Source organism: Dicentrarchus labrax, unplaced genomic scaffold, assembly GCF_905237075.1.
Source record: "Dicentrarchus labrax unplaced genomic scaffold, dlabrax2021, whole genome shotgun sequence".
In the NCBI taxonomy this organism is placed as follows: Eukaryota; Metazoa; Chordata; class Actinopteri; family Moronidae; genus Dicentrarchus; species Dicentrarchus labrax.
In genome coordinates this window covers 18,042,132-18,065,772 of record NW_026136708.1, presented here as the reverse complement: position 1 = coordinate 18,065,772, position 23,641 = coordinate 18,042,132, and the positions used below count along the sequence as shown (strand labels likewise).

The 23,641-nt window shown below is 41.3% G+C and overlaps 1 protein-coding gene across 9 annotated transcripts in view; it reads right to left on the bottom strand.

The window, feature by feature from the left end:
• The window catches only part of utrn (utrophin), a 172,725-nt gene that overhangs the window by 113,634 nt on the left and 35,450 nt on the right, over positions 1–23,641 (bottom strand). For 8 of the 9 annotated variants that reach the window (XM_051407937.1, XM_051407935.1, XM_051407941.1 and 5 more), the window contains 33 exons: positions 23,119–23,287; positions 21,690–21,817; positions 19,413–19,550; positions 19,205–19,318; positions 18,822–18,977; positions 18,457–18,627; positions 18,102–18,293; positions 17,209–17,343; positions 15,414–15,563; positions 14,660–14,821; positions 14,248–14,379; positions 13,706–13,879; positions 13,321–13,476; positions 13,007–13,177; positions 12,145–12,324; positions 11,296–11,424; positions 10,314–10,484; positions 10,103–10,159; positions 9,676–9,837; positions 8,214–8,351; positions 7,979–8,074; positions 7,609–7,779; positions 6,857–7,029; positions 5,107–5,257; positions 3,956–4,131; positions 3,498–3,633; positions 2,837–2,986; positions 2,530–2,682; positions 2,323–2,424; positions 1,996–2,116; positions 1,269–1,486; positions 1,049–1,166; positions 626–831 (listed from right to left, as the gene is read on the bottom strand). In XM_051407937.1, coding sequence (XP_051263897.1) covers positions 626–831; positions 1,049–1,166; positions 1,269–1,486; positions 1,996–2,116; positions 2,323–2,424; positions 2,530–2,682; positions 2,837–2,986; positions 3,498–3,633; positions 3,956–4,131; positions 5,107–5,257; positions 6,857–7,029; positions 7,609–7,779; positions 7,979–8,074; positions 8,214–8,351; positions 9,676–9,837; positions 10,103–10,159; positions 10,314–10,484; positions 11,296–11,424; positions 12,145–12,324; positions 13,007–13,177; positions 13,321–13,476; positions 13,706–13,879; positions 14,248–14,379; positions 14,660–14,821; positions 15,414–15,563; positions 17,209–17,343; positions 18,102–18,293; positions 18,457–18,627; positions 18,822–18,977; positions 19,205–19,318; positions 19,413–19,550; positions 21,690–21,817; positions 23,119–23,287 — 4,956 coding nt within the window. Of the gene's footprint in view, positions 1–625; positions 832–1,048; positions 1,167–1,268; positions 1,487–1,995; positions 2,117–2,322; positions 2,425–2,529; positions 2,683–2,836; positions 2,987–3,497; positions 3,634–3,955; positions 4,132–5,106; positions 5,258–6,856; positions 7,030–7,608; positions 7,780–7,978; positions 8,075–8,213; positions 8,352–9,675; positions 9,838–10,102; positions 10,160–10,313; positions 10,485–11,295; positions 11,425–12,144; positions 12,325–13,006; positions 13,178–13,320; positions 13,477–13,705; positions 13,880–14,247; positions 14,380–14,659; positions 14,822–15,413; positions 15,564–17,208; positions 17,344–18,101; positions 18,294–18,456; positions 18,628–18,821; positions 18,978–19,204; positions 19,319–19,412; positions 19,551–21,689; positions 21,818–22,534; positions 22,678–23,118; positions 23,288–23,641 lie in introns of those variants that run through there. The other variant, XM_051407943.1, reaches the window with a different exon arrangement.

Below are 23,641 nucleotides of genomic sequence, written 5' to 3'. Positions count from 1 at the left end.
TCAAGCAGGTTACATAAGACCCCACTGTTTCATGAGGCCAGATTATTATTTTAAATTCAGCATTAGCAAATAAGTCATCCATATATGACCCCCAGGTTCCTGTTCTTATAACAAAAAGGTCCACTTCACTATTTTAAATGGACAATTACTCATCATTACAAGACCACACAAACCAGGAGCAGATAACTGTGTGCTCTCATTCTTAAACTCAGTTGCCCTCTAGTGTTTGGTTCTTGTAATGCGTTAGACGAACTCAGGAGGCAGAATTTGTTCCCAGAAAACTCTCGGCCAAGTCATCATCTCAAATTAAAATGATGGATGATGTGGGTTTACGAATGTTATTAAGGTTCAAAGTGATACTGCAGAGAGGTGATTTATTCATTCCCACCTTGTACGGGCTTATACAGCTGTATAAAGGACCTCTAATACTTTATAAAGTAAAGTTTGGTTTGGTCTAAGATTTTTCTCTCTATTAGGAAAGTGAGCCGACAAATTCCCTGGAGTACATTTCTAGTCTACTGTAATGACAAGGATCCAGAATCACAGTATATGACCTGAGTAAGGACGAGAATAAGACACCCAGAGGAGACAGAGAGAAAGTTTAGCAGTGAAACTTTTCCCTAACCTTGTTGTCAGCAAGCTGATTAGTCAGGGGATCTCTGGACTGCTGAAGAAGGTTGTGGAAACGTCCTTCGTTGTGCCCAATAAGAGCTTTCACCTCCTTCCTCTGCTCCTCCCACTGGTTGCTGTGGCCAATCATGTTGTCCAGTTGCTGGAGTCTTGCCTCGACACCATGCTGAGTGCTGTCCCACTGGCTGCGTACCCTCTCCACTACAGACAGATGCACATTCAACAGGAAGAGAACAAATAGAAAGTAATGATGATACTTTTAAAAACAAGACACTGTTAAGTGATGATAGCCATAAATACAAATGCTGGTAGATAAAATCCAACCAATTACAAATAAAAACTGTCAAATTTAAAAAATCCTTAGAATAAATCTACAAAAAATTATTTTTCTAGTATAATCATCCTGCTTTCTACATACGTTTCTCAGTGATGGATGTGCGAACATCCAGATTAGAGGTCTTGTTTTTGATGTTCTGTGCAAGGGTGAAAATGTCCTCTAGCTGGGGGTGACGCTGTTCTAGGTCACTCTTGGTCACCTGCCAGGACGAAGCACAAATACACACAGAGACATTCAGATAGTGTGTTAAAAAAATCCACATCTTCTCTCCCATCTATCCCATCTGCTCCCCATTTCTCACCTGAAGACGTCCCATAGTGGTCCTGATCTCCTCTGTGTCCCCCACAGTGACAATATTTGACTTTAGCATCTGTGTGATGAGGAGAAGCCAGTCCGCCAGTTCGGTGGCTGTCTCATTGAGGTCAGTGGGCGCCACGGTGTCTGGTGTGTGTGGGGTTTGGTGGTGGGGGTCCTCGCTCACCAGGCTGGCCATCTGCACGGCTGAGGGGACCGCAGACACTGGAGCCGGGGCGAAAAAAGGCAGGGAACTCAAGGCAAGTAATGTTGACAAATAGGGCTTTTTTAAGAGGAAATTATGCTATGAACATTAAATATGTTAAAGTTAGGGAGGAGGTGCTGTCAAATAGCTCTCATATTAAATTATGATGAATGAGGCATGTTGAGGGGCTTGTTTTAGTGTTACACAACCAGGACTTGGTAGCTCACCTCTTATTTGTTATTTTATCACGCATTTTCATGCTCTAGATTAAGCCAAGCCAATAAGGAATTTCAAATCTGCCACCTGAGTACTTATTACCTCTAAAACAAGTCCATATTTCTATGTTTGTCGTTTTCTGTTAATGATCCAATATCTAATTTTCTCCATCTCATTAAAGGCTTAATGCTTCATTGGGGCCGAGACTTTTCATCCCCACACCATTGATGTATTATAAATATAGAGCTATTGATACAGAAAAGAGAGAATAATAATAAGGAATTTAAATAAGTGCATTCCTAGATATACTTACCAAGCTGCTGGTGCTGGACGACATGTTGGTGCTGTGTCCATGGAGAGACGGGTGGCTGGAGAGATTCCCTCAATCGACCATCCAGAGCTTTCCAATCAGCTGCCAGCTGCTCTACCTTACTCTATACACATGGAACATACATATTTTTTGAGTACAAAATATTAGCAACAGGAAAAAATTTATTCAGCTTTTAATAAAATGGCCAATTAAACTTAAATAAATTGTAGGAAATAAAATTAACCAGCGCTTTAACGGTGCAAAAGTATAATTATATGCTACTATTAGTAGTATTTCTTTATTAAATCATATTACTATGGAAACTGGGACCTTTTCCTGAGGCAATAGCTGCTGACGTCTCTGTAGCTCTATAGAATGAGCCAACAGGTCCTCCAAGTCCTTTTTCCTGTCCTTCATGGAGGCCTCCAGAGCCTGCAACAGGTAAGAACCCATTTTAAGCACCTCATTTGTGTCTGTGATGAAAACATTTTCAGTGGGGTGGCATGTTGGTTTTTGTGATGTATTAAGATAATCTACCTGTGCTTGGCCCGGGCTCAAGCCTCTAGTCATGATCGTCTGGTGCGTGACGACGACCCAGTCAGTGAGTCTGTTCATCCTGTCCTGGAACTGGGCGTGACTTTGCAGGTTGGCCTCCACCTCCCCCACTTTGTCCAACAACTCATGGGTCACCTGCAGAGGAACGTAGGTGTATAAAATTAGTAGAACAAAGAGGGGGGAAGGAGGAGGGATAGCAGAGAAGGAGTCAAAGAGCAGATGAGAAAAACATGGAGGGCACGAGATGTTGTAAAACACGGTAAATATGTGCTTGGATGTGGACTCTCACCTTGCTCCAGTTGAGGTTGATTGCTCTGAGTTTGCCAACGTGCTGGTCTCTGCTCTGAGGGCTCACACTCTGACTGGCCAGGATTTGAGGGGCATGTTTGTTAATCCATCCGAGATGTTCATTTTGTGCATCCATTTCCTCTGCAATGGCCTGCAAGCAAATTTTCACAAAGATGGATCTATTTGATGGTGTAATAACAAATGAAAGTACAATCTGTAAAGGGAAATCAAGAAGTAATACTGTGAAGGTCAGCAGCAGAACACAGAGTTATTCCATACAGCCATATGTAATGAACATCATTCTTCGTACTTCTTTCACAATTTGTCTCCGCAAAGGAAAAGTCTGAGGTGGTGGTCAGGAAGGAATGAGGAAGGAATGAAAACAGAAAACATTGAGTGATTGTGTTTCCTCTCCATTGTTCAAAATAAAAGAAGTGAGAGTTAGGTTCTCTCTTTGTAGGTTTGCTGGATTTGACAGGTTTTTCCTTGTGATTGAGATACAGGGAGCAACTTGGAAGCAAACAGGGAAAAAAACAACAAAGGAAAATACAACACAGTTGGAGCTGACCATAAAAATCACTACCAAGTTCTGGAGCAGAAATAGAAATCTCTGCACTCCCATGGATCGCACTAACTTGAGCATGTTTTGAGCCTTGCTGTACCTTGAGTTCTTTGAGGTTTTTGTCAGTAGCAGTGACGGGTAAGGAGCTGACAGCATTTTCTGCCTGCTCCAGCCATACAGCCAGCTCCTCGCGTCTCCTCACCAGGTCTGACAGGGCCGAGTCTCCTCCAGCCAGCCTGCACACATCCACACAAACACATACATAATGTCCTGAGATTAGGATCTCCATTTCCTGGGGGTTGCAGGCCTAAATTTACATTTAAATTACTGTTATAGACTGATTGACCACACTGATAATGTTAACCTGCCAAACACTGATAAAGAAACAAAGACTGTCAGTGATGGAGCGGGAGCACTATCCTCGGTGCTACATTATACTGTAAACCCAAATATTATATGCTTAAGACACAGCAATATGTGTCGTATTAACCACATTCCCTTTAATCTTTTAAAACCATATATGACATAACATCCCGTGTGTTTCCGAGGATATATTACCTGCGCTGTCTCTCAAGGACCTGGCGTTTGACAGCTCTCCAACGCTGACTGAGGGTGTCAAGCTTTCCCTCAAGCAGGGACCCGTCAGGGGATGACAGCTGCCCAATTATCTGCTTCCCAGTGCGGGTCAGTACGGCCAGGACGGACTTGTGGCTGGCAAGACCTTCTTCCAGCTCCTAAAATACGTAAAGGAAAGAATGAGAGCACAGGGGACAGAAAAGGAGGAAAAACACACCAAAAAAGGTGAAATCTGGGATCAATCAAACAACATAAGCCAAATCACTCAGGGCAAAATCTCCTGCTAAAGTCCATCTCTCAAAGCAAATCTCTGATTGACACATTGGCATGTGGCACATGAAGATTTAAGCAGCCAAATCTCTACTTCGACTAAGAGAGATTTAACTTGCCAAGACAGATCCGTAAAGTAGGGTGAGTGATTGTAAAGTCCGCTAAAGGGTGAGTCAGCTAATTGATCTCTCAATTCCCTTCCACTTGATCCCTCATCTCATTCTCAGCAACTGTGAAAACATGTAAAAGAGCTAGACAGATGGAGTGCAGCTCAAACCTTGCACATCACACTTATGAAGGTGTTAATGGCAATGGCATTGTCAGCAATAATGCAGCAGCTTCAGAAAATTAAATTCCCCTTCGAAATGAAATTACCGCTTTCGTAATCAAGCAAAGCAAAATCCGGGGCCCCTTCTCATCTTACTACTCAGTTTTTTTCTCTCCATTTCGCACTCTGCATAATGAACAACTAGATGTGCAAATGTGTTTGTTTATTAGGGACAGTATAGCACCAATTGTTTTCCTTGGGGACCAAAATGCAATTATCTCCTGTCTAACATCTCCAACCATCTAGCTGCTTCTATTTCAAACATATTACAACTGCATTCTGGGAAGGTAATAATATTGCTTTGAGCTTGTAAACATATGAGATATTGACTAATTAGTGTTTTATTAGTCATAAAATATTTTAAAATGCAAATCAATACATTCTGTACTTAATGAGTCCTACAAACGTCTCTGTGGTGGTGTGACCAAACATGCATATAAAAATCATGTGAAATACTCCAGTATACATGGCAGTCACACACACTTATACAGAACACATATTCAGACCTCCACGTGCTCGTTCACCTTCCACTGACCTCTTGGTTTTGTCGTGCAGAGTCCAGGTCCAGCTGTCCATCAGGGCCAATGCTCTCGGACAGCAGCGTCTCCGTATCAGTCAGCCACTGGCTGAGGTCATTGGTGTCACAGTGGAACTGCCGCCACTCCTCTACGGCACGGTCAAAACTCCTGCAGCAGAAGGTTAATCAGGAAGGGTTCCTTCACTGGCCAGTATTGACAGAAGGAATGATTACAGCAAGCAAACCAGTTTCGATGTTCATATGGGCGCCTGACTGTCGTTTTAAGACAGACTAAAAAATAAACCTATAATTTAACTACATATACCACAAACATGTATTTAGTTACTTTAGTATTTGTCATTCAAACCTTTCTGCCAGGGTATAAACAACACCTGCAGAAGAGAAGTAGTGTATGCCGGTCTGTGTGTGTGTGTGTGTCACAGTACACTCTGATTAATGATTGTGATGTTGTATGTGCTTTTTTTTATTTAAGTTTTCTTTCTTTCTTATTGTGCATAGGACATATTTTCCTTAGTCTGACTAAACATCAAACACACAAATGCAAATCTCCACACTGTGGAAGTTAATATCAAGTGGAGATCAATTTCCTTTATAAAGTGAAACAGATACTAAAGCAGACAATTACCCAGCAGAATATAAGAATCTTTTTTCTTCTTAAACCTAAAGCTCAGTTCATTTTGTAGAGTTCTTGATTTGAATTTAACAATGCATTCTGGCTTTGATTGCTCCTTAATGACTTATTACAAATATTTTCTTTACTTCTTTGCTCTTGTTTAAGGTGGAGTGGGCTTGGTATAGAGCCGGATGAATTCTGGCCTCTTAAGGTACAACCGAGTACACCGACTGGGAAATTCAACAGTTTATGATAAGAAAAAAAATGGCACAGCTGACCTCTGTTAAACACAAGAAAATGTCATAACAATCAGGAACCTCTGACAACACTGGAAAGTTCACAGAGATGCTATTGAATAAATCCACATAGACTGAGAGGCTGATTACTTGAAATGCCTAATACAAAAAAAAAAAACAGATCTTTTATCGCATTGATGGTCTGCATGAGGGCTATTCCCTCCTAGAGCATCGCTTGGAGCACAGCAAATCTGATCAGAGAGACAAGGTGAGGAAATTATCTTTGGATGAGCAATTTTACAAAATATACTCCATTCTTTTGATTTTTAATGATGCCCAGAGGTTATTGTGATTACAGACAGCAACTACCGCATTTGTGTGCAATCTTCAAAATTAGCTTACTAGTTTATTCTAGCATGTGCACACACTGTGCTCAGCAAATGCAGACTGTTTATGCCCAAGGAATTGTGCTGATGGTAGTCAAGGTCACCTACTGTGTGTGTGTGTGTGTGTGTGTGTGTGTGTGTGTGTGTGTGTGTGTGTGTGTGTGTGTGTGTGTGTGTGTGTGTGTCAGTCAGTGAATGAGTGAGTGAGTGAATATGTGAATAGGCATGAGATTGTTTATGCCCAAGGAATTGTTTTGATAGTAATCAAGGTCACTGTGTGTGTGTAGGGTGCTGGATTGTGAGCCCTCTCTTTATCTGCTCCTGCTGTCTCCTGACTAGCAGACAGCTGGCATTTAATGTCCCTGCAACTTTGACCACACATCCTGACACATACACATCTGAAAATAGCAGTGTTCCCTTCTCTCCACTGTTACAACATTTTCTGTGAATCACTTATTCAACTCCTTATAGTACTACAGTGTAATCTGTGCGTGTGAAGTTGGTGCACACACCCCTTGCGGTGGTTGTACATGCGGTTGAGGCGGTCCCACTCGGCGTTGAGCTGCGTGAGGGCGTCTCCGATCTGGGCTACCTCAGCAGGCGAAGCATCCCGAATGGCATCGGGCTGCCGCTCATGGATCCCTGTGACGTGCTCACTGAGACGCTCTAGATTCTCTTTGATATTCTATAAAAAGACAAATGCAAGATGAAGTAAAAGGGACGGTGAGGTGAGAGAGGGAGGGGGAGATGATGAAATTAAATAGCGGCTCAAAGGTTCACACAGCAAGTAATTAATTGGCGCAAAGAGAATAAAATCACATCACTTCAGTTGTGGCAGGTGATTTATCTGAGACAGACTGACTTTAATATTTTGCTGATCACTTCAAAAATAAAGGTCAGATTTGACCCTCGGTCTTCTTGAGCTTAATCCTTTATGGTGCTGAATAAGACCTTAAATTCCTAAAGAAAAAACGCTTCTAATCAATTTTAACTCCAGATTTAAGGCCTTGGATGTGGAACACTTTGCTTTGGAAAGGCTTCCTTAAGGTGCAGACATAGTGGTTCAAATAATTTCTTCTATTTTGACTACAAACAAATGTTCATTAACTTTAAATTTTCTGTGTTTTTTTTGTTTAACTTTGTAAAAAAAAAAACTGCTATACAAAAGCAAATACAGAGCAATATCACCTATCATTTTTGTGACATGCTGGTTTACAATGACAATTTTTAACTTAACAGGTTGGGTATATCAGTGATGACCCACCCTCAGTGTGTCCTCCTGGCTAGAAAAGTCTTCGTAGAGCCCCCCGCTGAGCTCAGAGGAGTTTAGAAGCAACTCGTTGTCAGCCATGGCGAGGAGTACTTTGTTGATGTCCAGCAGATAGTCGGAGGGACTCAGTGAAGGAGCACTGCTGCGCTCCACTGAAGACATTTCCTACACCACACGGGAGCAGGAGAAGAATACAGGGCAGAAAAAGTGAGAGAGTAAAACTGTACTAACACCTATTGTGCCACATGATAATACAGCATGTCACACTGTGCTGAACTAACACTACAGGCAATACATGAAGAACTTAAAGTGACATCCTAGTTTATGTGTACAGAACGTGCTTATGCATGTGTGAATCCCTCACCTCAACAGAAAACTCTCTCGTCTGCTCTAGGAAGGTGTGAGAAGACGTCGACTCCACAGAGACTTCAACCTGCCTGATTCTTAGCACCCTTAACTCCTACAGCACGCAAACACACACGCGTAAGCAGTGCACAGGCAAACACCACATGACAGGTAGATACGTTTTCTTAAGATAAAAAAAAAATCTCACATAAGCCTAAAACAAAGACACAACATATTTTTTTATTGCATCTCACCCTGTGAGCAGAATATTGGCTCTGCAGCCGGAGCAGCAGAAGTCTCAACTCCTCCCTCTGGCCCTCGTCTGAAGTTTGCTGCAGCAGTTCCTCTCCTCTTCTAAGCAAGTCTTCCACGCTGGCTTTCTCCTCATCCATCTGGAGCAGAGACAGATGGGTTAAACGAAGAGACCACTTCAGTTGGCAAAGAAAAATAACAGCTTACACCAGGAACCGACATAAGCTGGAAGTTGCTCTTTTGCTAAACAAGCAACAAGTTGCTGAGAGTGGAAAAGCTGTAGACACTTCTCAGGGAAAAAACTGTTTAAAACTTCCTGACAGGCAGCCTGACCTTGGCTTTGGACTGGTCAGGTTTGTTCAGGCAGTGTTTTTAGCGTCATAAACCTTGATAACGCAGCTTGAATTCCACACTTGTTAGGCCTTGAAATGCCAAATCAAAGCTTGTCTTATCAGGTGGCAGCTTTATATAGCCTGTGACCTGGCATACAAATCTCATGAAACTTCAGAAAGAGAATAATGGGCAACCCGGGGCAATTTTCTGTGTGGGTTTTTAATATTTTCTGGAAAATTGCTAGAGATGGCTAACCTTAATGGAAACCAAACAAAGGACAGTGGTGTGTCTATTTCCCCTCTGCAATCTGGAATACAACATTTGGGACTCTACTAAGCAATTCCTACTTTGCTGCTCATACCTTCTCTGTGTGTACATATCTCATAATATTGCTATAATTATCAATCATCATTGGGCTGTACCGGACTCAGAATTTTGTCAGTCGAATCAGATTCGGCTGTTTAATACGAACACTCGACGATTTGTTCCTCTTTTTTTCCAGTTCAGTGCCACACTAAACTCCGATATCAGCAGCTCCTGCAGTGAAAACGCAGCTACATGAGTCTCATGTTTTAGCCTACCTCGTGTTTTTATGCCTTTCTTCGTCATCTGTGATGTGAAAGCATCCGATTTACACACAGACACAAAAAGTGAGAGTAGTTCAGTTGTAAAATCTCCTCACACCTCTCCTCCCAGGCTACTCACAGCATAGTCAGCCAAAGAGTTATTCACAGTGGACGGCAGTAGAGGAGGTTGTACCACCGTCTGGTTAAAAGAGGCTTATCCAACTTCACTGACAGTCAGAGCAGCAGCTGCCCTGCTGCATGATATCCTCTGTTAACTATCACTCTTCTCAGCGTCCATCACAGTTATTTTTGTGGTCATTTTGAGACTCGTTTTGTAAACCAATCATATTGTTGCTCCAGCACTGCTCTGTGTACAATGACACAGCTAAAAAAACAAAAGGGCAGAGATTTGACTGACAAAATCCAAGTCGACTCGGGCTCTTCTTGACTGATGATTTGAATGGTCGAGTTTTCAAGGTCAGCCCTAATCATCATACGGTTTCTTTGAAAGTTTTTTGAAAGAATTAACCGAAAATACAACAAAAGAAAGAAATTGAAAGGTGACCTTGTCATCATCCAGGACATGTGCTGGATCCTGGTGTTGCTGCTGCTGCTGCAGAGACCTCAGTGTCTCCTGGAGCTCTGCCTGAAGGTCCTTCACCTCACTGACCAGAGCCTCAGTAGGACGACTCTGACTCTCCGCTCGGATCTCCTGGCTGTGAACGACCTGATGAGAAAGAACAAAAACACACCTCAGGTCAAAATAAATTGTATTATCTGACTGCACCCTCAAAGAGAGTGTTCAGCTGTGATAATACACAGGATCCAAATAGAGCCTTGTAGTATTTTCTCTAAAAACTCCTGATATCTATTATAATGTAGTTTGGATAAAATGATGTGCTTTGTCACAGGTAAAGTAGTTGCTGGTGAACTGATTTTGCATCAAGATGTGATTTAATTGTCCTCACAGCTTGTACTACTGTTTCTTGTACCTGCTGAGTTGTGTGCTGGTTTAAGTCAACACCACCTGACTCCAGACTGGTCATCATCTAAAGGCCAAAAGACAACAAACAGATGTAGTGACTGTACAGACTCCACCACATGATATACATTTGTGTCAACACATTATCTTCATTAATGAAGATGATAATGAATGTTGACGTGTTTGATGCAGTTGTTTACATACAGTTTGTGCTTTTGTACCTGGGCAGTTTTGATGTGTTGGGAGACTTTGTCGAAGTTGCAGTTGAGCTCAGCCAGTTTGGGCTCCACCACATCTCTGCATGCAGGCCCCCTGCTGGTCATCAGGATGATGGCCTGGTCCTTCACGTTGTCCACACGCAGACTGATGTCCTCCAACTCCTCCAGCATGCGCTGAGGACAGACCACAGAGTAGCCGATAAGCTATTAATATATCGGTTTATGCTATCAGTCGTGCTCTCTCAGACTGGATGGCAGTGCAGCCTTGGTTCAGACCACAAAGCTTAGCACAGCATGTACTGATCAAGGTTAGCAGGCCCAGGCACCAGTTGATATGTAGTGGAGACCTTCAGTTATCATGGCAAGAGGAAGGGAAGGGTTAAGAATTTAATATAACTTCAAGATAAATTATTTGACACAATAAAAAGACTCAGCTTCTTCTCTTTCCTCATTTAGCCTCCTTATTTCCAATACTTCAACAAACCTCTCTCTTGTCCCAACGACAACTAACTCTCACTCTTTTTTTACTCCATTTCTGATGTATGGGGAGGTTGGGTAATTATTATTAAGAACTAGACAAAAAAAAAGTCCAACTAGTGTCCAAAAATGTGTGCTTCTTTAAAGTTCTTAACTTAACCAAGCATAAAAGGTTTCTGCTGCAACAGTGGACATTTAGCATTCAAATTGCTCTATACTGCAAGGTAACAGGAGGGAATTTCCCTGATGGATTCTAGCAGAATGCATTTCCATGCCAGAAGCACTGATTTCCATAAAGAGATTTTAAACTACTATTAGATACGTCTAGGCATGTCATGGTATAAGCTCTGCCAGTTCTTACATATTTTCAGGGTAACTGTAAATCAGTATACACTAATAACTTTATAATGATAATATGAAAAAAGTTACTACCCCTTATATTCCAGGGGTATCTGCACCTTAGGGCCATTCTCATTCTCTCACAATGTAACAACTCCCCCTGCCTTACCTTGACCACCTTTTCCCTCTCTGTCGGGGCGAGCCGCTCAGCCTCGTCCAGGTGGATTTGGGTCTGGTAGAGCCAGGTGCTGATGTGAGCCAAGTTCTCATCAAAGATTTCCACTTCATTCTGGTGACTCTGCACGCATACAACAGAAAACAAAGGCTCAGTGTTTCCCCATTAGGAAAAACATGAATTACTGTTAAAAAGGCCCCCCTGTGTTTTTCCCTATTTTTTATACTTATACATCTAAAACAAAGACTTTTAATGATTCTCTGAGTTTTCCATAACCTTTACATGACTTGCTGCAGTGCACAAATACAAGTAGGAACACTTCTTAGTCTTTTGATCAAAAGGTAAATATATTTTTATTAAGGAGGTGATTTGCATGTCCTTGTTTTGTTCTTGATTTGAAGTTTATCCATTTGTCTAGCTACTGCAATCACTTGACTTACACAGCCAGTTTTATTTGGGTTGTAAAACGTTCAAAGACATAACCTTGTAATGCCTTTTTTATCGTTCCAAGGTTGGGAAAAACAACTTGCAAATTCAATGACCTTTTTAAATTTAAATTATTCCATCGTATTTGATATGTCTTATAAAAGCATATAGCAATAATTGAAATAATTCTCATTACCCAGAAAAACTGCATGCTAAAAGGCACAGCTAAGACATAAAATCAATTTATTCACCTTTGTTCCCTTGCAAATGATGACAAGTAAAAGTCTTGTTTAAGCAAATAACTCTTTTTTAAAATTTAAAGCAGGTGGGAGAATCTACTTACTCAGAGAACATAAAATAAACAACACAGCAACCCTTTATTTATTAAGCCTTACTGTATAAAATATTTGCACTCACCAGCACAGCACTGAGCCAGTCCTCTGTCCAGGTGCGGACACGGCCCCAGGCTTCATTCAGGCCACAGAGTTTGTCTTCCAGCTGAGCCTCGCTGCCCTCCACCAGAGTCTGCAGACCAGCGCTGGTCTCCATGAGGCTGGACAGCTCCACCTTACGACGCTCTGATTCTTTAAGCAGGCCCTGGTGGAGACACACACACACACACATATGCAGTGTAATATACAGTATATTAAACATGTGATGTCCTCCATGTGTCAGTAATGTATTACCCTATCACCTAGATGTTGTTAGGATTGTACAGTGCATGCACACCAAAATAACGCATTAATTTCAGACAATATAAACCAAAAATAATATTAATTTATATTCCAAAATGAAGTCAATATATATTCAACTGCATATACATCTTAAAACTTAAAAAGTAAGTACACATTTACCTTCTACACACCTTTATATACTGTAGTGCTGTTGAAGACTTAGTGTGAGCCTGAGACTTATTTAAAATTCATACTGTTACAAATTTAATACTGTTGCTGAGTCTTTAGTGTGAAGGGGTCAAAGCGGGGGTTGGTTCATTGGGCGAGAACCTATAAAAGTTTCAGTCCTTTTCACTGAATTGGGATCTCAGAAAGAGGGTAGTGCCAATGACACCCATTAAAAGGGTGGATATGGATTTAATCAACACTTTTTAACACTGAAGCATTCCCAGTTGTCCTGCAGCTGTCCTCTTTTCATAAGACTGATACAGCTGAAGTGTTTTCAGGAACATCTTACTGTCTCTCTGCTCCACCTGCTGGTCAGAAGCAGAAGCACTTCTTTGCACTTGCTGAAAACAGTTACAGTGACAGTAACAGTTACTCACATTAGCCCATGCAATCTCAGCATCAATGTCAGCAGGCATGTCTCCACAGCTGTTCTTCTGCTGGAGCTGAGCCTCATTGATTGTCAGCCACTCCTGCAGGGCGGCGCTCTCCTTCTGGAACTTTTGAGACAGAGACAAAGCCTTTTCCAGGTCCTGCTTGCCCTCCGTAACCTGTAAAAAGAAGGAACATTAAGGCATTTTAAAATGGCCTAGGAGCTATTCAATAGAACCTATTAACACAGACACAACACAAGCTGCGTTATATAGACCAAGGAGAATTAATTTCCTTTAAAAGCTCCCAAAAAATAAGTTACCTGTGCCCCCAGGTCATTGTAGAGTAGTTTGAGAGCAGTGAGCTGTTCATCCATGGCCTTGGGGTTCTCCGTCTGCTGTTTCTGCACAATCTGTCGACCAGTCTTTATCACTGTCTCCACCTCCAGCTTCACCTCACTTAGCAACTTGTATAGTTTCTAAAAAACAAAAAAGTAAAAGAAAATGAGCCTATGGTTGGGTGTGAGATATACTTTTTTTGTTTGAGTCTGCATAAAAATGTAATTCGGCTATTTTATTTATATATGCTTAAATAATTGTATACCTGGTTGAACATCTGTAATGTGCACACAGAACAGTTCATGCAACCAGCAACAAATAAACCATTTGTGCTTGTCTAAAAGAGAAACTGAAAAAGTGACCACCCACCATGCAACCACTGAGATGAGATTGGATTTTTTCCGGGTCCACATCCCCAACATCCAGAATGTGCAGCTCAGCCTTGGCACCGTCCAAGACCCTCTTACAGTCCAACATGCGCTGCTCAAAGTTTGCTGGCTTCTGGAACAGCTGGTACTTTGTGGAAATCTCCCTCAGCTTCCTCTGCAGGGAGTGAAGGGAGAGATTTGTAAAGTTATAAATCTGTATCACAACACAAATACACACACACAGTTCTCTTACCATGCTGCAGTGATTTGGTATTTTTTCCCACTGTTTTAAACGCAAAATACAATGTCTAAACAACATAACGGTAATTTAAGAATAAGATGCGTCTCATGAGAATCTTGGATTTCAGAAATTGCTAAACAACTAGATAAGAAACCTTCATTAAGTATGATAAATGATCCATTATCCATCAGTAAAATGAGTCTGACACCTCTTAGTAATGCTTTACAGAAGAAAGATCAGTGTGCTGGTCTAACATTAGTTTACTGCAGTTCCTGATGTTCTCCAGTAGGAGTCAGTGTTACCTGTAGCTGGTCCAGCATGGTCCCACCTCGAGCTGTTTTGCCATCAGAGGTGGGGGGAGGCAAGTTGGCCACATTCCTCCTCCTCATCTCCTCCACTGTCAACTCGTGGGCTGCAATCTCTGTCCCAATGGTCTGTAGGAAAAGGGGGAATTAATACAAGCATCATGAATATACTGTATGTACAGACAAATCAGATTACACCTACTATGCTTATGCATTTATTTGGGTCTTTTTGGAATTTTATATGTAAGAGTTATATTTCACTACAGTTCCATGAGCCTCTAGGTGAAGGGACGATCTTCAGACAAGTAAGAGGATACTGCGTGTAGTAACATCCATCAAATTTTGGTGTCACGTCTTGTCTGTTAACTCCTCTGGGCGTGATGGTGCGTTGTGCACATGTGTAATGTACCTGTGCTTCCTGCGGGAGCTGGAAGGCGTCGATGCGGTCAGTGAGGTAGGAGGTGAGTGTGTGGTCCAGCTGGCTCAGAGACTCCTGCAGTGTTTGGAGCGCCTGTTCGTTCTCCTTCAGGGTCTGCAGCTGTTGCTCAAGGCTGATCTGCCTGTTCACCGCCTGGAGGACATCAAGCCATGGGTTTAAATATTTCACAGTCAAGGATGTCAATGTTTGGATATTCCAGATAAAAGTAACTAAGGGGAAGTTCATGTCCTAAAACTGTTGATGGAAAAGACTAAATGTAACAGCTGGTATGTTCAGTTAACAATTATACTATAGAAACATGTAATGTATAGAAACACCAATCTTCTCCGTTGTATTTTACTTGATGTGATAATGCAAAAAGAACACCAAATGCTTAAAGATGGTCATAATAAAAAATAAGTGCAAAATAATACACATTTTGTGCTTATATAGTGTAACACATAGTAAACATTTTAATATTAATATGATAAAACATATATGTGGTATCATTATCAATATAATTGTAAATACATTAACTGATGACAGCCCATCGATATGTTTGGGGAAAATGATATTAAATATTATTTATATTTGTAAGGGATATAATCAGATGCAAATTCCTAAAATAAAATACAACGCATAGGAAATCCAAATATAATACATAATTGATGCCTTTTTCCAACAGAAACCAACATGCACACACACACATCCCACATTTGTTTACACACAAAGACAAGGTCCTGACCTGGTGGTTGAGCTGCTCGTAAAGGGAATTGAAGGCCTCTAGTTTTTCGCTAATGAGTTCATCCAATATGCCCCCATCTATCAGCGTCTGACCCAGCTCTCTGATTTGTGTGCGGTTGTCCCCCGGGTGGCGAAGCGCATTCTCCAAAGACTGGTGATGAATGGAGAGATGGAGAAAAAGGTAAATTTATGAACAATGAATCAAAAAAATCAAGCAAATAATGGAAGGAAAGGAAGTGAGCATGAGGGTGGCAACAATAAAACAGTCCTTTGACAAAGCCACAATAAAAATAAAAGATAAACTGCTTCACAGTTGAAAAAAGTTGCCACAGAAACTAGAAAAACAGCAAAAACAATCCAGTGAATTAGTGAGAAACGCAAAGTGCAAGTGTGTGTATGTGTGAAAGATTGAGAAAGAACCAAGTAGCTGAGCAAACAGATAGAGTGCAGATGCTACGCTGGGTGTGTCAGATGGAGGCAACCCGTAAAAAGATGATAACTGAACGAGAAATGAGAGACAAGTGAGAGAGAAGCTTGTCGAGTGACGGCACTTGTTTAGATCCAACAGTCACTGTTTATGTGGGGGTCATTAAATGTTGCTTTTCCTTCCCCGAGGTAATGGACAGAGAGAGACAGAGCGATGGCACCCCCCCCCCCCAGAGGGGTGAGTCTGATTAGGAAACTGGGAGAATGGGAAGGGTGAGTGGTGACAGAGGGAGGTTTAGAAGAATGGAAGGGGGGGAGAGAGAGAGAGAGAGAGAGAGAGAGAGAGAGAGAGTGGGTGGAGGAGAGAAAAAAAAACAGCCAAAAACACATAAGGACAAAGAGGAGAAGGGTTGTCTTCAAGGGTCTTCAATTTCCTTCATCACTATGCAATGTTACAGAAGGAGCACTGTGATTAAAGTGAGTTTGACAGTCATGCTGCAGGCGGTCTACAGATATAGCAACAGAACAAGACAAAGCAGAAGAAATTTGGAAGACAAAGTCAAAGACAGTGAGGTTATTAAAAGAGTTAGAATATTAAATGGATGGTCTGGTATATGAAATTTACTATTTTTCCTACTTATCTGGTCTCAGACATTAATGGACACCTTTTATATGTGTCTACATGCTGTTTGAAAGCGTGTTGATTTAAATTGATTTTTAAATTCTTCAAGTAGCAGTTTATCTCAAATACAATATAGGTACAGAAACAAGTACAGAATAAATACAATTCTGAACATATTCAAAGATGTTTTCCATGAAGTGACTCATTTCCATAATAAGTAAGAACAAACAATATATTCAATTCAATTCAATGATATTTGTATAGTGCCAAATCATAAGTTATCTCAGGACACTTTTCATACAGAGCAGGTCTAGACAGTACTCCTGTTGACATGCGCCTGCAGCCATGGAGAATGAATATGTGCATTTTCCAAACAGATGTTACAAAGGTATCCCAGTCATTTAAATGTAGTAGCATTTTCTATGTATGTACAGTACCTTGCTATATTTGGTACATAGCAGTGCCTTGTAATCACATATGGCATGGGTAAATTATTTGGCCTTATATGTAAATAAAAACTACTGGACAATGTAAAGAAAAAAATAAGTGAGTCGGAAAAATACTCAGGAGAGAAAGAGGGGAAGAAAAACAGTCAAGTATGATGACGGGTTAATCAAATGTGTTACAGTAGGTGTGTGTGTGTATTAGATTCGATTAGATTAGCTAGATACTTTACTCATCCCCAAGGGGAAATTCACAAGGGTTAGGGTTAGTATTAGGGTTAGTATGTGTGTGTTTGCATTTATACCTCCAGAGCTTCATTTACGGCCTCAGTGCTTTCTGGTAGGTTGTCAGTGGCTTGGACTTTCTCCCCCAGAGTGTTGAGCCAAGTCTGCTCCATGTCCAGGTACTGAAGCAACTCCATCCAACAGGACCAAACCTCCTGCAGAGCACGCCCCAGCACACACAAAAACACCCAGTCAAAAACATTTAAAAACATTTACAGTTGCGCACAGCCAGAGAAACATAAATTACGTTACTATGAAGTGACAGCTCTATTAAGTATGCCCTCGCTTACAATCTTAAAAGGACAATGTGAAAAAACATTTCACCGCGAGGCATTTTTACGAATAAAAAACCTTCAGTATGCTCAAATTAAACTTCAAAACTCTAAGGACAAAGAGGGGGTGGTGACTAATGCACTACAGGCAAAGAGTATACATGAGCATAAGCACAACTCAGTGATGTGTCTGACCTTTACCATGCAAAGTCTGGGGGATGATAATCAAAAACAGTGCCCCAAACTATGACTTTACACTCACAGATTAGCTTTAAAAACCAGGATCACCAGTGCCCTTCCAGCTTCTCCTGTTCTTCGCATGAAAATTAACAAAAAGGGAGCCCACGAAATGACACATCTCATAAACCATCATGTCATTCCCATTACTGAACCATGGGAGCTGCAAGTTCACGGACAAATTGAGGCATTCATGCATTAAATTATGAATTATATTAATATGAATGCGTTACACATCAGAAAAAAGACTTCAACCTTAGACTAAAAGCCAACTTAAATCCACTATAACCAGGTTATTTTTACCCAAACCCAGTGCAATTCATTTGTCAACCAATATTTTCATTCACAAACAAACAAAAAACTTCATCTTTTAACACAGAAGGACTCACAACCACACACATTACCTCTAGAGTGTGACACTTGCTCTTGAAGCGGTCACAGAGCTTGTGGTAGTTGGCTAGTACCCCCTCCAGCTCTGAGGTCAACTCATGTCCACTGCCTCCACCAGGTGGCGATGTTCTGGACACCAGCAAGTTGATGTTGTCTTTCAGGATCTTTACCTTCACCTCCTTCTGTAGCACATCCTCTTTAGCCCTCTGGTACGATATGAGGGCGACAGCAACAGAGAAAGAGAGTTAGACCCACACACACAAATAAAGCACACAGCAGTCAAACTCCCTTTGTTTATCAGAGAACCACCATATCTCCACAAAGTTCTCAAATGTTTGATATTAAGTCTTCCTACGCCTCCACTCCCACCTTCATCTCCTCCAGCGACGATTCCAGCTCCTCAGGACTCTTGTATTCAAAGTCCCTCATTAGAAACTCCTCATCGACTTGGGTCATCCACTCCTGCATCTCCGCCAAGTCCTTCCTCAGATTCACCTGCCTCTCCCGACTCTCTGCCACGCGCTCCTGATGGCTCAGCAGCTGGAGGGAGACATTTGACATCAGGGTTGGAAGTGAAACAAACTGTTTTTTTGCCTAAAATTTTGCTGTAAATATGTATAAGAATGAATACAGGCATACTGTATATACACAAAATAAGGAGCCATATTTTTTCTCATACATGAATTGCAGAAAATAACAGCACACAATTCCAACAGAGGAACGTCTGGCCTCACCTGTTTGCTGAGCGTGTCCCATCTGCCCTGGCACTCGTCCAATTTATCCTGCCCCCACTTGGTCAGTCCTGGTACGGTAGTCCCCTGTATAGCGCTCACATTCTCTCCCATCTGTTTCAATGAACCTTCCACTGACTCCATCTCATTCACATACTCCTTGATAGGAGACACAGAAAGAAATAAAGATAAAGAACAATACTTTGTAGATATTAAAATACAATTCAGGTCAAGTGAAAAATGCAAAGTAAGTAAGTAGAGTAATAGTAAAATGACTGCAATCTTCAGTAAAAGTAACTTTTAAGTCATGATGTGTTTACAATTTAGAAATCTGTTTTAAATAATTATATCAACCAATTCTTGAATTTTTTGAATTGTCCTCCAACCTTGCACTGGTTAAGCTCTTCCTGTAGATTCTCCTTGTCGCCCAACCCCGTGGCATCACGAGACAACAGCTCCTGAACCGCGTCCAACCAACGTTCCACTTCCACCAAACGCACCTAACAACAGCATTATAACCAATGTATCAAAAACAGTCATTCAGCTTTACACTTATAGGCCTTCTATATCACTAATGGCAGCTATTCTACCTACCTGATTGTCCTTCATGCTACCCAGGATGCACTGCAGTGTGGCCAGCTCCTCACGGGCCCTGGAGGAGAGTTGACTCCATCTTTGTAGTTCTGCTGGATCGGAGGCTTGCTGTGTTTGCTCAATCTCTAGACACAGGCCCTGAGGTGAACAAGAGTTCAGGCTTAAAATGACAGTTGTGTGTACACGTAAGGGGCAACCATGGAAACTCTTCCCATGGCTGCCTATTATGTGTACATGTCATTTTAAGCCTGAAGGAATTTTTTCCATGAGAAAATTACGCCGTAACATTAACAATAACAATGTTTAACAGTGAGTCGTCCCCTTGGTGAGAAGAAGATAAGGAGGTCCCCAACCTTGAACTGAGGCTTCACTATTAAATAAAAAAGTTAGGTAAACATTTGTGGCTGTCAGGTCCATTAAAATGTTAATTCTGACAGTTAATTTGATCTAATGTTATGTAATCTAAAGTATTTTCATGATAACAGCAACATTTAATTTAATATCTGAATACAAATACACTGTAGACTTTTTTGTAAACAGAGACAGTTTACACCATTATATTCATATTCAGATTCATGATCTTGAACGATGGATTTTGGCAGACATGAGGCATCCATGTTTGTTCAGGAAGTTCCATGTTATTATGAGCCAAGTGAAATAAATACTGAAGCTTTCCACAAAAAAACTGTTTCCCCAATTGTAATTACAACTTGTGACACGTGAAAAACTTTTTAAAACGTATTACAACGACTAAAATGAATGCAGCATAAAAAATGAGTCTGTTTTGCCACTGTCAATCAGTGAAATAGAGTGAAGCCCGGCACTTGTAGTGGCCCAAATCTCCACGAGATACCATTAATTATGTAATTTAAAAAATCCCCATGCATAATGTACATGGTGTGCAGGGGTCTGACAACAATGTAGAACAAATAAACCTGCAATTTGCAATTAAAACTGCAAACTTCATTGAACACAAGTTACGCACTGGTGATTAAAGTGCTACCTACGTTTCTAGGATTAATTAATTTATTCATTATTAATCATGCATAAACAATTCACATTTGTCACTAATGAATCCATTTAAACATGAAGAGACAATACTGAGCCAATCAAATGACTATCACATTCTATCATTAGGCTAATTGCTAGTCCGACTCAGATATGCTGTCATGGGATTGTATATGGTGGTTGTCAGGCTGACTGACTGGTTGAGCGGCTCCACACGGAGCTGTTTGGAGCTCCATGTTGCACGCATGGGCACGCTGCCCAGAATGTGCCATGTGCCCGCCCCCCTCCCCGGCACCATGCCCTATCTGACACGATAACAAGGGCTCGGACATTCCACCGAAGGATGGAGGAGGAGAGCAACACACACACACACACACACACACACACACACACACACACAGTAACACACACAAAACACAACAACGCATATATATCACAAAACTACAGACCAAAACACACACACACTTCACACAGAGGTTTGATACAGTGCAGAGGGAAGTGACTGGCTGATAAAGGGGCCTATTGTGTGCTGAAAAAAGAAAAACTGACAGCAGACAGAGATTAACACTGATATACATACAAGCACAGACACAAACAAAGCAACTGTTGAGAATGAAATCCATTTAGCTTAGAGGTCAGAGGGCCTCTGTGTTATCAGCTAAAGGCTCCAGATAAACCAACAACAATTCAAAATAACTAATATTTAATTTTTTCTATCCAAGATCTGAGTATGTAAAATGGGAGGGGTAGCCCTTATTTGATAGGAGGGCTCGGGATGGACAGGAAAATGGGAGAGAGAAAGGGGATGGCATGCAGCAAAGGGCCACAGGTTGAACACATTCAGCCTTGGTTCCTTGGGCACCAGCTCTACCAGGTGAGCTTTCAGGGTGTCATTTATTTTACATGAACTAACAATAAGTTACAATAAGACTAACAACATAACACTAAATATGTAATACATTTTCCAATAAGAAATACAAGTTACTCTTTGTTGGACGGCAATTCGTATTCTGAAAGTCAAATAAAACTGGCTGAGTGATAATAATTCAAAACCATAAAATAAATATGATTATTCTGATAGTATTAAACTTTAAATAATGAGACTTTGTTATTATACTTTGGTACCCTCAACCTAGTTTATGTGTTATGTGTTTGGTTGGTCTGGTAGTTATCATGATATGTGTACTTCACAGATTTAAATGATGTTTGGTAGAAAGTTGACCTTGGTTTTCAGAGAGAGCCATGTCTTCATTTATCAAGACCACTCACCTGTGCCCGCTCTACTGCCCCCTCAGCAGAAGGGATGTCGGATATTCCTTCTCTCAGAGTGGCCAGCCTGGCCTCCAGACCCTCCACGGGGCTCGGGAGCATCTGGTTAGCCACAAGGCTGGTCAAAGCTGGAGTAAGACAAGGATTAGGAGGAGATGTGTGAATAATAAACAATAATAAAAGAAAAAAACAGCACATTTAGTTAAGGAATCAAAACTTTTGCATCAGGTCTTAAGGATCATGTTTTCAACCACAAGGGGGCAGTGAGCTGGTTTGGGATTTCCCCATCTGTGTATGTGTGTGTTCTCCATGCTGCAAGAAAATCCCAGATGTTTGACAGCGTGTTTCTTGAAGTATGTTTAGTTGTGCTCTTCTAACTGACACATACATGTATCATACATGTCAACATGCCACAATAATGTTAAAAACCCACTATTAAATAACTAACCTGCAAACTCCCCCTATTGCAAAGGTGATTAGATGAATAATTAAAGTTTCCTAGTGCCCATTTGTGACTGCTTCAAACTCATTTGAAATGAAAGCTTCAGTTTCTTTCTGTTCTTCTTCTTCTTCTTCTCCTCGACCGTCTCTCTTCTTCTCTCCTTCTCTGTCAGCGTTTTAATTACCAGGTGATTTAATGCATACATAAACCTGGCTATGTTTATATAAACAAAGAGCAGAGATAGAGCGTAACTGGGAGAAGGGGGGAGAGAAATAGAGAGAGGCCCCAGCGAGAGGCAAACTGCCCTCAAGCAGAAACAAAATGGTTTTCCTTGGCTCTCATCCAAATCCTCACAGTCATAAAAGCCCAAGACAGACAGACGCACACATATACACACACACACCTATGGTCAGGAGCGGAGAAGAAGTCTCCCTTTACAGACTCGTTTTTTGGCCAAGAGGAGCGCACGTAAATTCCAGAGGTAAAACGGTGACTGATTTTCAGGACTGCTCCAGGTCCAAGTCACGTCCTCAGGTAGGGATGGAGCTTGCACAGAGGTATGATCTTACTCTCAATCGCTCACGTATACACACACACACACACACACACACACATCTGTGAATTTTTGGAGGCCATATAAGGGCATCATCTATTACTTGCGGCTGGCCAAAGATTCAAATAAAAACTGATGTCAATTTACACAACCCCTGTGGGACTGAGCTCCGCTGATCTTAGCTATCACTCTTTCAGTCTATAAACCTGAAAGCTTTGAGCCAAGAGCAGCGAGGGAGAAATGGGTCTTTGTTTTAAGGAAGGCTTAAATCTCTTGTCCTGCAGCTCTCTGAAATAGGAGGATGCCTTAAGGCTGTCAGGTCCCTTGAAAAGCATATGGTACTGTTAATACCAATGAGTCTGCTCGAAGTTTTGAAACAGGTTCCCTCTGCACTAATTTAACAAAATTATTCTGATATAGTTCAGCAAACGTACCTTGGTTGACCTCCTGCTGTCGGCTCTGTAGCTGCTGCAGTGTGGAGGCGTGATGTGCCGACACCACCACTATGTTGTCTTTCAGAGAGGGTACGGCTCCCAGTGACCCCACCTCTGCAGAAAGCTGCTCCAAACGTGGACTCAAGGCAGTGACCTGGACAAGTCGGGCCTGAAGAACGCAAGAGGAAGACAAAGGTTCACTTATTTGTATGAAAAAAGGAGTTACTTTTAATCCACATGGAGAATTGTTCAAGGATAGTTTAACAAAGAAAATTGTTGCAGTTTGTGTACATCCACACAAAAACAACCCTTGACGCAACAGAAAGTTACAGCTTCTATAATTAGTGGTTTTCTTGAAAATCACACTGACAACACCTGTTTTATCAGGATGCAGAATGATGAAACAAGATGGTAAGTGTGTGTTTCAGCAGTTCATTTTGCTTGTATTTTATTCATTCACTGTCCTCTAAAAGCTTTTATCATTTTTTTCTGTATAGAAATTAGGGAAACCTGCAACAACACA